Source organism: Monomorium pharaonis, chromosome 7 (genome assembly GCF_013373865.1).
Source record: "Monomorium pharaonis isolate MP-MQ-018 chromosome 7, ASM1337386v2, whole genome shotgun sequence".
NCBI lineage: Eukaryota > Metazoa > Arthropoda > Insecta > Hymenoptera > Formicidae > Monomorium > Monomorium pharaonis.
Window position 1 is genome coordinate 18,838,759 of NC_050473.1, and position 15,931 is coordinate 18,854,689.

General features: G+C 43.7%; 1 protein-coding gene and 1 long non-coding RNA gene across 2 annotated transcripts; one reads left to right on the top strand and one right to left on the bottom strand.

Annotated features, from left to right (window-relative positions):
• Positions 1-4,641: 4,641 nt before the first annotated feature.
• On the bottom strand, positions 4,642-11,423 carry LOC105839077 (glycosylated lysosomal membrane protein A). Its single transcript, XM_012685119.3, has 6 exons — positions 11,230-11,423; positions 8,692-8,949; positions 6,449-6,652; positions 6,020-6,250; positions 5,622-5,914; positions 4,642-5,416 (listed from the first exon to the last, which is right to left on the bottom strand). The coding sequence occupies exons 1-6, from the start codon at positions 11,302-11,304 to the stop codon at positions 5,245-5,247; spliced, it is 1,233 nt and encodes a 410-aa protein (XP_012540573.1). The 5' UTR covers positions 11,305-11,423; the 3' UTR covers positions 4,642-5,244.
• LOC118646438 lies at positions 6,659-8,354 on the top strand. Its single transcript, XR_004964016.1, has 2 exons — positions 6,659-7,021; positions 7,121-8,354. It is a non-coding gene; the product is annotated as an uncharacterized LOC118646438 (long non-coding RNA).
• Positions 11,424-15,931: the final 4,508 nt, after the last annotated feature.

Genomic DNA, 15,931 nt, shown 5'->3' on the forward strand with positions numbered 1-15,931 from the left:
ACGAGCCATAAAACGTCTATAAACAGACCGGGTCACTTATATACTTGTCAAGTTGTCACTTTTATACCGCGCAAACGGGTTATGCAGTTTGGTTAAAAATAAAGAAAAAAGAAAGAAAGAGAAAAGAAGAGACGAGACCTCGCGAGCGGGCGCGCGCGCGCATCATTGCTAGATATCGCATCGAGATGGTTTCGGCGTGAGAGGAGATCTCGGGATCTCCGGGTACGCGCGTCCTGGCGCGTCGGACGTAGTCCTCGTGCCGATCACCATCACCCGCGCGCGCGGGCTCGCCTTTCTCTCTCTCTCTCTCTCTCTCTCTCTTTCTCTCTCGCGCGCGCGGCCGATCCCTGACCGCGGCAGCGTCGATCGATATATCGGGAATGGCAGCCACGGCACAGGGCCGCGCGCGCGTGTCACGCTACGTATGCGCGGCGATGATGTTTAAGCGGAGAAGCCCCGTCCCGTGGCTGTGTGCCTGTGCTATGCACGCACACGCACACACCTTTGGGGATTCGATTGCGCCTAGCCCCTATCGCGCTTCGTAATCGAGACCTCGTTACCGCCGATGTAAACGGCGACGTGCACCCGCGCGGATCGACGCAGCCGACGCAGGCCGTCGCGAGCTGCACGGGGCGTCGCGAGCGCCGCGCCGCGTCGCACGCGCTAGTGGAAGTGGTCGAATCAACGACTGGTCAGACGTAGCGTCTACTCACGGCTGACACGCTTCACTTCGATCATCTCTCGATCGACTCTTTCTCTCTTATAGTCGGGGACACCCGGGGGGCGAAACTTTTTCATTATAACGTTATATAATATCTAATGTCTAATGTATTTTTATAACCACCGCGTTTAAAGAAAGTAAACCCTTCTCGGGTAAGAAAGGAATAAGTGCCAGTATTATCGCGTCGTATTTCGTGTTAAATGTAAGTTTATTGCTTCGCAACATTGTCGGAGATATAAATGCTAAGGCCAAATGTTGAGTTAACAACGAACAGCCGACCGCTAGTGGTTGTTGGATTTAAACTGTCAGTGCAACTCGGATTTAACGCTGTCTAGAAAATTCTAGATCGCTTCTCCAGAGTCAGGAGACCACTAATGGATTCTATATTCTTTCTCGTTGGCATCGAACGGCACATTTCTGGAATTTGTTCCAATTTATCGGTTTATCTAGCGGTACCAGTTGTGCCACTACGGATATATCATTATTCCCACGTTCCGTGCCAACCGGAATTATCTTTTATTATGTATCATTTTAATGTACGCCCCCGTATGACTCTACAGCTTGCTTACTTGGGCTATATTTACGGTAGCTACACCCACGGTCCTACGGAATGTCAAACAGTTCATTATGCGTGGCATTAGCTGTCGATACTCGTCTTAAATTTTGCAAGTTATGAAAATTAATTAAATGAGGAATCAGTATTTTTCATATGTACTCGATACCACAAATTTCTTCACATTATTCCGAACATGAACTCGCGCGATCTGATTTCAGGAAAAAAAGAGCTTCTACATAGTAAAATCCAAACCACGTGACCAAAAATAAACCATGTAACTCTAATATAAAATAGATGTAAAAACACCACATTTACGTATACGTTACATAAATTATATCTGTGTCTGCTGAGAGTATTCACGTGGAAAAACAGTTGTAATAGATCAGACTTTTTCATGTTATCTACAGACTTCCTTAATTGACCAAACGAATGCGATGTTATTCTCCTATTACGCTTGACACTCCGTCGGTGAAATGGAAAGCACGGGACAGCACGAGTCACACTTTTCCTCAATTCGCGGAACGAATTGTACACGAAGAGAGAACCAACGAGCCCGAAAGTATAAGTAGTCCCGAAAGACACGCGAGAGAAAGAGAAAGAGAGAGATAGAGATAGAGACGTCAGTAAGGCGCTTAGGAAGGAGCAGGATGTTAGCTCCTGTTGGTAGCCTAGGCGGTGGCACGCATAACGACGGTACACTCGAGTTGACACTTACGGTTGAGGAGGTCGAACACTCTCCAGCGTAGATAGTCACCGCTGCGAACGTAAAAGAGAAGCGCAACGTAGAGCGATACGGAGAGACCGAGAGGCACTGCGACGTCTAGCGGAGTGTGAGGGAGGGCGCGGGAGCGGGGGCGGGTTCTGGGATACCTCCGCGGGCCTTGCTCGAGATGTTAAGGGTAGCACACAAGAGCACCGAGTGAGACGACACCACTATGAGATATATACACACTTTCACACCGACGACGATGCAGAAGAAGAACGACCGACGACGACGTGGGGAGACGTGTGGCGCTAAGAATTCCCTCGCCTAGCGCGCGCCCTCCACCTGCGTGCCCGTATACGCGTGCCGCCGTTCGTGCGTGTATGTGTGTGTGTATGTGGACACGCGTGTATGGCCCCTCTCCGTTTCTTCCTTTCTTTCGTTTCCTTCGATACTGCCTCGGGCAACGATGGCGACCAAGACCGCACGAGACGCAACCTTCCGTTTCGAACGGTTTTCCCTTCTCCCTCTCGTTCTCTTCACTTTCGTTTCTATTCTTCTATTCTTCTTCTTCTTCTTCTTCTTTCTCACTGTCAGCACCTCTTGCCTTTCCTCGTGGTTCTTCTTCTTCTGTTTTTCTTCCCTCTTCTCCTCTCCTATTTCTTCACCGCAGCGGCAAGGACCCGCCCCGTGTCGCGCTACACGAACGTGTAGTGGATAAAGAGAGCGTAAAACTTGCTCTGCGACAACATTATTCCGCCGGTTATCGGCACACGGGTCGCCTCGTCATTTCGCCTCGCGTCCGTCCTCCTACGGTCTAAGCCGTCCGCGCGCCGCAACGAAAATTGATCGCGTTGCGCGCGACGGTCCCTTCCTCGGGGGACAGGCCCGTCGACGCGTCCGTGTCCGGCCGCCGCGTCGCCCGTGTTGACGCGGGGCTGCACTCCTTGCAACGGCCCGTAACGCGCGTACCGTCCGCTCTCTATCACTTCTCTCACGCGCCACCCTTAGCTCTGCACTCTGCTAAGCCGTGGGACCGCGCGACGGCGACGGCGGCGGCGGCGGCTCTTTCCTTTCCACTCCCTTTGTTCCTTCGTCAACGACTCTCACCGCCGCACTCACGTTCGTGCTGCACACGCACGCACACAGGCGTGCACACACATACACACACAAGCGCGCGCGCGCGTATCCTCATCCACGCGTGCGCGCGCGCGCACGCGCGTGCATACGCTCTCACGGACACACAACACACACACACACACACCCGCGAAAACGATCGTTTTCCTTGTCCCACTCGCTTCGACCCTCCCTCAGCGATCACGTTTCCTCCTTCTCGAAGCTACGTCCTCCTTGGCTGCTACCTCCACCACCACGACACCACCACCACCACTACAACTACAACCACCTACCACCGCTCACTCTCGCCCACTCTCCTTTCCTCCCCTTCTATTTTTCTCCGTCTCTCTCTCTTTCGACCCTCCTTCGCCCTCTGCCTCGGCCACCGTGACCCACGCTCGACGTCTCACCCTCGGATCAACGCGGCCGGCACGAAGGGTCGCTCGCTCGCTCGCGGGTAACACCAGGTCCCCCGAGTCTTTCACGTCGGCACTCTCTCTCTCGCGCGCGCGTGTACCTCGTATCCCCCGGGTTTTTCTACGCTGTGTACCGCGCAAAAGAGACTTTCCTCCCGTGGTCGAGCCGGCCGTCAGTCGAGCCGACGACGACGACGACGCGAGCTAACGTCGTTACTGCATCGCCACGCGCCAGTCTCTCGCGCAGCGGACTCCGTGGAAACTAGTGAAACACGGAGCACCCCGCTCCACGGCCGCTACACCTCATTCGCGATCCGTCACGACGACGCGAAAGCGATTCTCCCCGCCACTCCGTCACGACGGCCACCCTGCGCCCTGCGAAGCGCCGCGTCGTGGTTCCGAATCCGCGCGGTTCCGAGACCGGCGGCGCGACGATCCCTCCCGACGGTTCAGACTGGCTGGCGCGACCGAGGCGACGTTTACGATCATCAACTTGGTCACGGGGGATGGCGAACGTGTAGTGGCGATCGTTCTTTTTTCCCCCCCGTTTCTCGCTTCTTCTTCTCCTTCGGAAAATTACGAGCCTTCCCGATATCACCGGGACGTGCGGCACGGGGCGAGATCAATGCTCCGTTCAGGGGCTCGTGAGTGCTTGCGTGGTGCGCTTCCGTAGCACGGGGTGGATCAATGAAAACGTACCCCTCCACCACGGTGTCGTGAACGTGTGGCCACCCCGCGCCACTCGTTGCCGCTTCGCAACAGAGAGGGAACAACGCGGTACCATACCGCGCCACTCTTACTACTACCACCGCCTGAAAACGTTCACCCGCACCCTCTACGACCATACCCCGCGAGCTTCAGTAAGCTCGTCCGCGAGATTTACCACCGCGTGTCGCGAGCACGCCGCGCCACACCACGTCCTCGTCGGCCTTGACGTTACGAGCCCTCTTATTCGTATGCGGTTAATTTCCCCGACCACTTCGAGATACAGCGCAAACCCCTTGAATCTCTTCTGACTTCGCAAAATAAAATACAAAATTTACATTCAAATACAGAATATATATCGATGAAGTGTAAAAATAATAAGTTAAAAAATTAAAAGTCAACATATAAATTAAAATAAATCCAGTTTTCGTATATTAATGAAATATATTAAAATATGTGAATACACAGAAAATGTAACTAAATGTATCATCGCAATATATACTAATACTTTAACATTAAATATAGGAAATGAAAATATCGTGAAATCTCTATACAAAATGTAGTACAACTTATTTATTATAGGATATATTTCGTAAATCGTGCATACAAATCATCGTTCAATTACAAATTACCTAGAAAAGTTCAATCATTCGTTGCACAAGTTTAACATGCCGTTCTCTCATAACATATTTAAAAACAATGTGATTGCTTGTATACTTTTATTTATCAAGTGTCAACAAACAACATCCTCGTGAAACAGTAAAACAGAGAACGAGAGAGGACTACACTAACATCTTGCTAAACGTCAAATACATTATGAGAGAACAAATTATCACTCACGCTTATATCACACTGATATCAGATCCGAGCTAATTGTCGTGTAAAAATATATATCTATATAATATATGTGTTGTATAAATATAGGAATATATCTCTTTGTGAAGAACAATAGATTGAGTGTAGTAGCGATGTACCTAAACGTACACGCGTACATACGACGAAATTACATGGCACGCGGGCAGAAAGTTCATCGATTTAAATAAGCGTTGCCATGTCGTTTCGGCATTCTGCGAATACAGAGATACAGGCCAGTGATGATCATAATGAGCAAAGGGAGACCGAGGCCAATCGAGATAATCATAATGACTAGAGAAGAAAAGCTCTCCTCCGGTGGGGTACCGTATCCGATCATGAAGGTCCTGCAAAATATCACGTTTCGTTAATTAAAGGGATTGTGGGCAATTATGCAAGTTTTTTTTTTTTAATTCATTAATTAATATTATGCACAAATACTTTTACAGAGTAAAGTTGCATATGCGCGATTTGTATTTATGGCTCTCGTCATAAAATTTCCAAGATAAAATGCGACAGTTATTAATAACAGTCTCGTAACCGACGACTCACCACGTCAAGTAACTCGTCTTCTTGTAGTAACCATCTCCTTTTGAGCCTAAGGAAACCGTCAACTTCTGCAGCAAAAGATCGTCCGCGGCTTCTCCGTAGTAACAATACAGCATCGTATTCTTGATCGCGGTCGTATGATTGAACACTTGTTTCGGTGGATACTGGACTGTCTCCGTGGAACTGGTTACGTCGCGCGACGCGCTATTGTACGACACCGGTCGCCATTGCAAATACGATCCGGTGTTTAACGCGCCGTCCAATTCTCTGTAGGGTGGTGTCCTAACTTCGACAACCTGTGGAAAATCGCATTTGAGAAGAGGAAGGTTAACATAATATTTTCAATCCAAATACGCGAAAGTTCAGCGAGATCGCCGGGAGCAGTAGATGAGATTTGTTACCTCAAATATGCCTGGAGTATGCTCGTCGTCCAGACTCTTTTTCGGATCAACGAACATTGGTATTTCTGGATCGCCGCCGCCAACCGCGAGCAGTTCAACGGCGAATCTGCTGTAGTAAAAGCTCTGGTTGGTCTGCAAGTGGTCGAGGATGATGTCCACTTGCGTAGAATTCTCCGTGTGCAACATGTGCGGCACCATGTCCGCGTGGTCGACGGTGCAGAATCCTCGGAGCTAACATACATAGGAGAGATACATTAGGCGAGTGCTACAAACAAAGGAGACGAAGTAAGCCAGATGTATAGGCATATGTTCAAGCTCAAAGATGAAGCTGATTTCCGATGATCGAAATAAGCTTGAGATTATTTTCGCATGCGTCACTAGGTAACTATTGACAGTACTTTCTCTTCAATATGCTGCAAAATACTTTACCGAAAGCTTTATACTCCCGTATCTGCTGATATTCTTAGCTGTATCGTGATAAGAGTTACCCTCCATATCCAGGTAGACGAACTCGCTCTTTTGCGTTAGGGAGACGCGCTGCCAGTTGAAATACTCGGTACGCAAAGCGTTCGTATTAGTGACGTCGGCAGTGTTGATCAGTGCCGTGTCGTTTACGTCGTTGAATTCGATAATCTGTAACACGTAATGCACATACTTGATATTATTCAACGTGCGATATGCGCGCTCAGAAGTCACAACAGATGACGAAACCGGGTCACCGCCGTTACCGGCGGGTGGTGGTGAGGCCACGTGATTGAACCATACATAAATACAATCGTAATTTCACTCGCGTAATTGCATATTAAAGCGCACAATAAAATTAACTGAATTGAACCGCAATCTCGCCCGCGTCGTGCCCGAAATTCCTGTCAGATGCGGCCGATCGATATGTGCAACGCGGAAACCTGTTTGCTGCAGACAATTCCCCAGGTTTGCGCTATTAATTCCGTCGACCGAAATAAAGTGAGCTGACTGACGTCGATCGTCAATTACACGCTTCAAGTAATTATATAATTATAATAATAATAATAATCGTGCACTTGATATTGCACGAAGTCTTATTAGATAAAACATTTTTGATGCAGCGTAAAGTATTTTCAGAGAAAAATCTGGAAAAGTATTCGTTTATTACTTTGCTGCGTGCAAAGATCTGCCTGAGCAACGGTGAAACCGTAACGGAAATACGTGCACATTCTCATCTCGGCGAGAAGACACTCGGCTTCTGAAGAGACAGGCTCTACGAAGTGGAGACATTGTGGAGTGCGAAGGTTTAATTAAGAAACCGCGGATGTGTTCTCCACGCTCGGCAAGGGAATGTGACGAGTGGATTTGTGTCATTCACCCGGATTTACGTTCATGTCTGGTGGAAGTAAATCAGAATAATAACACGAGTAATAATCGGAGTATTATCGCATTTTTGACATGCTATTGCATTTTTATTCACTTTTTTCTAATATATATATATTCATAACTATCATTTTTTTTAATATTTATAGCATTACATAATCTAAATTAAATATAATATAAACATCAATATATGCATCTAATATACTAAATTGATTTTAATATTTATATAATTTTCTTTATTTTATCAATGGCATCAATTAAACATATTTATTTCTACATTTCTAAAATTTTTCTAGATCGAAAAAAGTTTAGTAGATAATAGTCAACTTTTTTTGAGATAGAGAAATCAGTAAGTAACTACAAAAGATGTAATTTACGAATGAAACCAATTGGTTATGGAGGACAAGTTGTGATTAGGCAAGTTTCTACTTTCCTCAATAAACAGGCAAGGTATAAAGACGCTGAGAAGAATTTTCGATCGAATTCTTCCAAATGAATATTTACTGTCATTTAGATTGGACAAAAATCCAATCACGGCTCATTGGGAATAAAACCATCGGCTGTCCGGAAATGAACGGAAAAGATATATCCGTCACTTTTCAAACGGATAATCCGTTTATTTCCGGACATCCCGATGATAGCATTCCCAATGAATCGCAGCCGGATTCTTATCCAATCTGAATGGTCGTAAATACTCGTTTGTCACTTTTTGAAAGTACAATTCGACCGAGGTTCGATTAATATAACCAAATATTCAGTAATTACATTAATAGTAACCAACCGGTTACTAAATATTTGGTGGCGCAAAATTTGCGGTTATATTAACCGCACGTTTCATTATTTCATCAAAATTCAGTAATTATCATCTAGGTTTGACTATTATTACCAAACTCTTTTTTTTTCAATGTACATGTAACAAATTATTTAACATGTATCCCTTGTAGCTTCGATGAAAACCCAGCGATTAAAAATGATTTTTTCAATCTGCTCCACCTTTCAATACATTCTACAATTTATCCCGCCAACGGAATAAGCTAAATATTTAGTTAGACTACACTGAGAAAAAAATGTTATTAATTTGACTAAATTTTCCAACTAAATTAAATTTAGTCTATTTAAATATTTACATATTTCAATTAACCATATAAATACTTGGATTGAAATGTGTATTTAAGTTAAATGCATAAATTCTTGAACCGGCAAAATGTTAATTTATTTGGAAAATTTTGTCAAATTAACAATATTTTTTTTCTCAGAGTACATCGATTATCACATCCAACCAAACAAATTGGATGAAAGAGGAAGGGTCCTCCGGGGTAGGTTACCTTGTTTATTATCACGCCGAAGGAGTAGGCGGGCTTCTCCGAGAAAGTGAGCGAGTTCGGCCTTCTGGCGAGATAATCGTCCCAGGTGATGTTGAGCCAGGCGGACGGCGCCGTGACCGCCAGCAGCACCGACGGGGTGCCAATGAAGTCCCACAGGTAGTGCAGGGTGTCGTTCGGGCCATCGGCTCTCAGGTAGAGCGTCGTCACGTTTCGCTCGCGGCACGGCTCGTCGCAGCCCGGGTTCACCCACGACCGCAGCTAAGGCAGGATAAAGCGGGCCGTTTTATGCAACGTTGCAGAGATTAAACGACGTCGTATTAACGGACGGATGGCCTAGATCAGTGCCGGATTGTGGCGGCCTTGCCGTTCCTACGAGTCCCCCGTGCGATTATTATCGCACAAAACGACGTTGCACCGTTACGCTTAACGCTTACGAGCGTGTGCAGGCAGTGTAGTGACGAAAGTTACACACGTTTCTCCGCACCCCCCTTCCCTCCCGAACTTTTTTCTTCTTCCTCCCCCCCCCCTTCCCCGTTCGAAAAGGAAAAGCGCGAAAGTAGCGCTCAGCTGATTCCATCGTAATACTTTTCCCACGACTTTGTTGAAAGGAAAATCTAAAATTCTCTCACGGCGCCGCGCCAGAATTTACCGAAGGTTTTTCTACGATCGAACAAGTTTAAAAAGTTAAATTCTCGGAAAACAAACGGATTTAATCATTCACAGTGGTAAATGTAGTAATTTTTTCCCGGACATATAAATAGAATAAAAGTAGTTTTGATTAATATTTGAATTCCCGTAAAAGAGAAAAACCTCTGGACTTGTTCGCGAAAAACTTTGTTATCCACTTTATATCTCGTAATATATTTACCCTTTTTGAATAATATTAATATTAATAATACGAGATCAGGTAAAAGAGAAAGTGTAATTTAAAGTGTAAAGCAATAACTTTTTGTTTAAAAAATTTTTCAAATCACTTTCAAAACAAAGGCATCCTTTTATATTTCTCTTTGTGTGTAAATATGATAATTTTGCTCTGTAATATAATAAGAACAAAGTTCTAGATTGAGATTAATATATGGAAGACACATTTAAAGAAGAAAAATAATAAAATCAATAAAACGGTTTATTCTTACGAAAATGTTATATTCACTATTATCTATTTTGATATTTGTCGTCTGATTCGGGCCGGGACAAAATAATTCATAGTTTGAAGCGAAGGTTCCTGATGGAGAATAATTTAGCGTCATAACCCAGATTTTAAGAAAATGGAGTTGTCTGGTTTTTTGTAGGAAGTCCTTGCATTATGAACAGAAAGTACAACAGAAATTTTATTTTTATATATCTTGAGATATCAAGAGTCGTATTTCTAGCAAATCATATTTCCAACACGTTGCATCGGTAACGAAATAGATGAAGGAAACGCGATAAATTTCTTTGCCCCATTTTCAAACACGGTCAGATCTAGGCTCTCGCGGTTGGTTTCCACTTATTTACTAATTCACGCCTTAGGATCGATATTGCAGTCCATTACGAATTTAAAACGCTAGGCCTGTATACAAAGTACAACCGTATCGAACCCTCTGAATGCCTTAAATTAATAATGATAATTCACGCCACGTCGTTATTTACAATTAAGGAGCCCGCTCCTTTAACGTCGCACGAACACCGATAACCCAGTTGGCAGAAAAAAAAAATTTGGAGAGATAAAAATGAAATAATTAAATTGCAATTGAAAAAAAATTAAAATAACGTGAAAGGAACGAACATTTCCATTATTAATTATCTTAATTTCCTCATTATATCGTAATTAGTACCTTACATTTTTTTTACATCAACATTTTAATTATTATTACACAAATTAATTATTAGATCGCCGATCCGCTCCGAAGTGAATTTAATGCGTCAGAGGCGTCGTGTCGCCTCTTTCGCTTGCGCGCGCGCGCGCTGCTGATACAACGAAATTTAAACTGTTCGCCGAGCTGAATGAACATCGCCGCTGATCCACATCCGCGTGCGATTAATCATCGCGCGATTCACCGATCGACCGTGCCCTTCGATCTCGCGCCGCGAGTTTGGGTCGGTCGGCCGGTCGCGCTTATCCGATCAGCGGCCGTTAATGACGCAGCCAATAAACAAGTGCACCTGCACGGCGACGTAACAGAGAATAAAGGAGAATAATCTCGGAGACGTAAATCTTCGCCGCGTGAGATTTCGGAGCGCGCGGGAAGGCGAGGAGGGGAAGACCGTGAGGGGGAGCGGAGCAGAGGGGGGCGGAACCGACACCTCGTGGTGGGCGCAACCAGCCCCCTCCCCGAGCGACGAGGACGCGGGCGTCGGCGACGATCTTTGGTCCATTCCGGCGGTCCGGGACGCGTGTAAACGTTATTGTCCTCAAAGTTCAAAGTCGCGCGACGACGGATGAATCACGCGCACGCGATGCTGTCTCTCGCGGACGACGCGACGCGGGCGAATCAACCTCCTCCGAGGACGCGAGGGGCGTTGCGAGGGAGAAAGAAAGAGCTTGGCTTCTGTACTCACCATGCGCTGCGTGGAAGCGCCCGACTCCGCCAATGCGACGACCAGCAGCAGACAGAGCGTCGAGGCGCTGGCCATTCCTGCCGTCGCATACGACAACGACGACGGTACGCTGGAAAAGAGAGACACTCACGGCGACAAGCGCTTGTCAACGCTGACGCCGTTTCGCGAACTGGGTAGCAACGCGATCGCGTGGGAACAACACGCGCCGCTCCACGGGAAGCGCGCGAGCGAGCAGAGGGTGGGAAGCCAGCGCCGTCCGTGGCAGCGGTGGGAACCAAGTGAGGATCCGAACGCGAACGGTAAATCGTCGGTTGCTCGATCGGTACGTCAAATACGTAAACCGTGCGGTGTTAATAGTCGATTTTTTTTTTAATTATTTGCTAATGCAACTCTACATGGATTGTATTTACGTATTATTTATATTATATTTACACTATCATTGTCCTTGTCATATAGATAATACGAACAATGTAAATTATTATAAATTGGATAACAAGAAAAAATTTATAAGTTATAAGACGGTTAATATATTTGACTTTATATAGTGTTGATAAAATAACAAATATATGTATATACATATAATAAAATTAAAAAATAGAATATAATTTTCTAATTATTATTGTTTGTATAGATGACATACCATGTAAAATGTAGTTTACATCGTATAAACATATGTATTACTTAATTATTTGTATTTTACGCGTAATGACTCAAAACCATTCAGAAGCGATAAATAAAATAAAAAATTCAACACTGTGTGTGTGTGTGTGTGTGTGTGTATGATCGAAATTAAAAAGATTTCATATTAAGACAGTATCTTATTATGGTTTTCTTCAATACCGCAAATTAAACTAATTTTCTCTAAGGAGAAATTTACTTTATATTATAGACATAATTACAAATGTACTTGTAGATAATAAAAGAACAGAGAGAGAGAGAGATAAGAAAGTAACACAATATTTTTTTTAGATAAAAAATTAATTTATGAGGCTTGATGTAATAAAGCTGATAGAGAGAAATTTATAGGCTAATTACTTTGAATTACAAACATAATTATAAATATGAATGTAAAAAACATTGAAAGACGGAATAAGACAATTTTTTTCAAAATTTAATTGTTTAGTTTACATTTTGTACAATCTACATTTTAGAAGTTGTTTTGAATGTAATTAAAAACATACAGATAAAAAAAGTTTGGAAAAATAAAACATAATAATAATTTCTGGTTTTAGGATAAATTTATGTATTTATCAAAGTTTCATTTAGTTTTTTAAAACCAAGAATTTAAATACTTTAAAATATATAAATGTAACTATAAAAAATATATCTATAGATAAAAGAAATCGTATCGAAAGATAAGATATTTAAATTAAATTGTATTTAAATAGCTTATTAAAATAATAGTTTTTAAAAAAGTAAAATAATTTGTAAAGAATTTAATGTTATGGAATCAAGAAGTTTTAGAATTAATCTGCGTGAAATTTAAATAATCTATTTAAACGTATTTATCGATTTTATTATATTATTTTATAGCAGATACTTTTTAATTTCTGTATCATTTCTTTTATTTTCTGGCGATGCAATAATCGTTATCATAACTTACCTTTCGCACCGATCGACGGTTTATTACAACAAATATACGATTTTTAAGAACCATTTTTTGTTGTCTGCAAAAAAAGAATTTCGATCAGAATTTAATATACTGACTGAAAAGTTAATAATACTTTATTCCTCTACAATGCCAATAAATAAAATTGTTAATACTTTTTAAACATTTTATAATATCTTTCAACGTAATTTCTTTTGTCACAGAAATCGTATTTTAAAGAAATTCGATTGCGATATATAAAATTTAAATAATTTAAACGCGGGAAAAAATCATTATCGAGTACATTACGCCGTTGTTACAGCAATTAAAATTATTATTCGTGTTAATCATCTTCATCGCCAGGTACCTCCACCTTATCTTTATTCCTCGGTGAGGACCGAACGCGCGACATTGAAAAATTCGCCTCAAGGATCATACTCACCTAATGATGGCACTTTACCTCTTTACCCTTACTTTACCTCCTCCGCGAGCTCTCGCGCGCGCCTGTGTGATAGCGACACAGCACGGTACTCTTGGGGGTTTTTTAACGTTGGCGCGCATTGTAAACATGTAATATGAGCCGCCTTTCGCGCCGAGAGAAGGAAACTCGTACCCCATTGGCCGTCGAATTCCGCCAACGGTGGTGGAGTTACCAGGCCTCGGCACATTATCCCGCGCGCAGTCTCTCTCGCTCTACATGTATGTACAATCCCGCTTTTATGTGCGTATGTACAAAGTGCCTTCGCCGTGCAGGCGTCGGGCCTTGAGACGCGTATTAAAATTCATTGTACCTGCGAAAAAAAAATTCCCATATATCGCGGTGCACAATCCAACGTTACGCCCTGGCGGGATCGGAAGTCGTCCGCCGCGAGACGCGCGGCTCTTTGTGTCTCAGGGGATCCAGGACGTTACGAAGTAACCGCGAAATCCTTGACAAACTGATTACGGCGTTATAACGTTGATTTGATATCGATCGAACGATCACAAGTATTTACGATTCAATTTGCACGGATACTGCGTTGCTTGAAAACGCGACTGTGAAGAAATTGTTAACATTTTTACTATATTGATCATCAAATGGCTATAGTATTTGGACTACTTATGGTATAATTCTCGTTCTTTTTTTGTGGATAATAAAATCATAACTTAGAGATGATTAGAGTTACGGAGGACTAGCCGCACATATTGTTTCCTGTAACGTGTGGAAAAGCTCTAAAAAAAAAAACCGCGCGTGACAACAGAGCCGTTCTTTAGAAACGCTCCTTAGAGATTAACACGAGGCGAAAAAGCCTAACGTTTCCGTACGACGGCGGCCGCGCGGGTTTCACGAAACGAAACGAACATTAATATTTAAGCGCGGAAAAGCGGAACGCGGAAAAGCAGAGCTGCAGAACTTTCTGATTCCACGTTGTCCCGATTGGCTCTAACAAATTCTGCTTTTTCGCAGAACCGCGCCGCTCCAATTGGTTTTCCAACAAATCCTGCTTTTCCGCATTCCCCCTTTTTCACACGTTAGCACAAGTGCTCCCTAAAAGTGTAACGTAACTCGCGCCGCGCTCGCTCGTCGGGCCCTTCTGGACCCTTCTGTCGGCGCGGCACGACCGACGACGAAAGATCCGCGGGGACCGACGCCGCGTTCGGTTCCACTCGGGACACCGGGTACAGACGGGGAAAGAGAACGTGCAAAAAGAACGTCAGGCGCGCAGACTGCGACCTTGACCGAAGCGGTGTCCGAGGCACAGCGCGCGCGTCGGGGCGAGGCGGGGTGAGGCGAGGCGAGGCGAGACGAGGCGAACGTACGTACGTACGTACGTACATACGTGCGTCCGCGCTGAGGGGTTCCATTCCCTTCTCGGCCGGTCTCTCGAGCCGATTTCCTTTTCGATACGGACGACTTTTTCGAGCGCGCCTCGCCGCGCGGAGCTGACGAACTCCGAACCGCGCCGGAGGGTATAATTTTCCCTCCGCGAGATGAACTTTGTAAGGAAAAAAAAAAAGAGAAAAAACGTGCGGATTTGATTTAATTATCTTCTTATCCGCGTAAATGAGAAAATGCATATTGAATTTACATGAAGGAAGAGCGATTCCTTGATTAGAAAACCAGCACTGGCGATTAGCTAACTTAAAATTGTCTAGATAAAGATAACTTATATTATCTAAGATAAAGATGATTTAAGTTTAAATTTATCTCGATAAGTGATAAAGTTCTACACCGTTTCTAGATAACTTTAAGATAATATCACTGCCGAGCAAAAAACAATTTAGAATATAAAAACAATATTTCCATCTATAAAATTTTATTTAAGCAAGAGAGTTCTCTTCATACATTCCTCTTTTGAGTCAATTTATAATAATACGCAAATAAAAATCAAAGTTGAAGCATGTAAAAAGAATATATAACTCATATTATAATATGACTAGCAAAGTTCTTTGAAAAAGTTTTTGAACCACTTATAGATTCGGAATAACTTTTGCATTGTGCTACTATCTTCTGATCTATATAATCCGCCGTCACTTAAAACGTTCTAATACTCGGAGGTTTTGGAGCTAAGGACAATACTTTATCTTCTCTACTAACATTAAACTATAAAAAATAACTCTTCTTTTATCCGAGATAAAGCTGGAAACATTAATAATATAATAATAATTTAGATGAAGCCATTTCTTTATCTAGATAATTTTATATGAGTAACGGCAAACGCTGGAGAAAACTGCGAAATTGTCGGTGCATTGAAGATGAACGTGCGCCGCGTGCGTGCACTTGGCAACGGCGTGTGCATCGGAAAGTTGAGGAAACGCCGTGGGAGAAATTCTAAACGCAAGTTTGCGCACGCACCGCACAACAGCACGTACGTACACACGTACGTAGCGCGCACGAAGCTCGGACGTCAGTTCGGTAGAGTTTAATTACGGGAAGTAATTACACATCGGTAGGAGAGAGAGAGATATAATTAATCGGATCGGTAGAAACAGCGGAGTGACTCGCGTGCGGCCGCTAGCGTGTATACGTACGTACACACGCGGACAAGAATGCCTGGCCGTCTGAAGTTAGCTGCGTTCCGGGATTTCTATAGTACTTGTAACATATTTTGTACAGAAATCGAAGCTCAATTA

What these genes read in the sequence shown, in the direction of transcription:
- LOC105839077 (XM_012685119.3), bottom strand. Translation starts at nt 11,304, where the DNA reads ATGGCCAGCGCCTCGACGCTCTGTCTGCTGCTGGTCGTCGCATTGGCG. An exon ending in GCGCTTCCACGCAGCGCATG is followed by an intron (nt 8,950 to 11,229) that starts GTGAGTACAGAA and finishes ATCCTGCCTTAG; the next exon opens with CTGCGGTCGTGGGTGAACCC. An exon ending in ATACTCCAGGCATATTTGAG is followed by an intron (nt 5,915 to 6,019) that starts GTAACAAATCTC and finishes GATTTTCCACAG; the next exon opens with GTTGTCGAAGTTAGGACACC.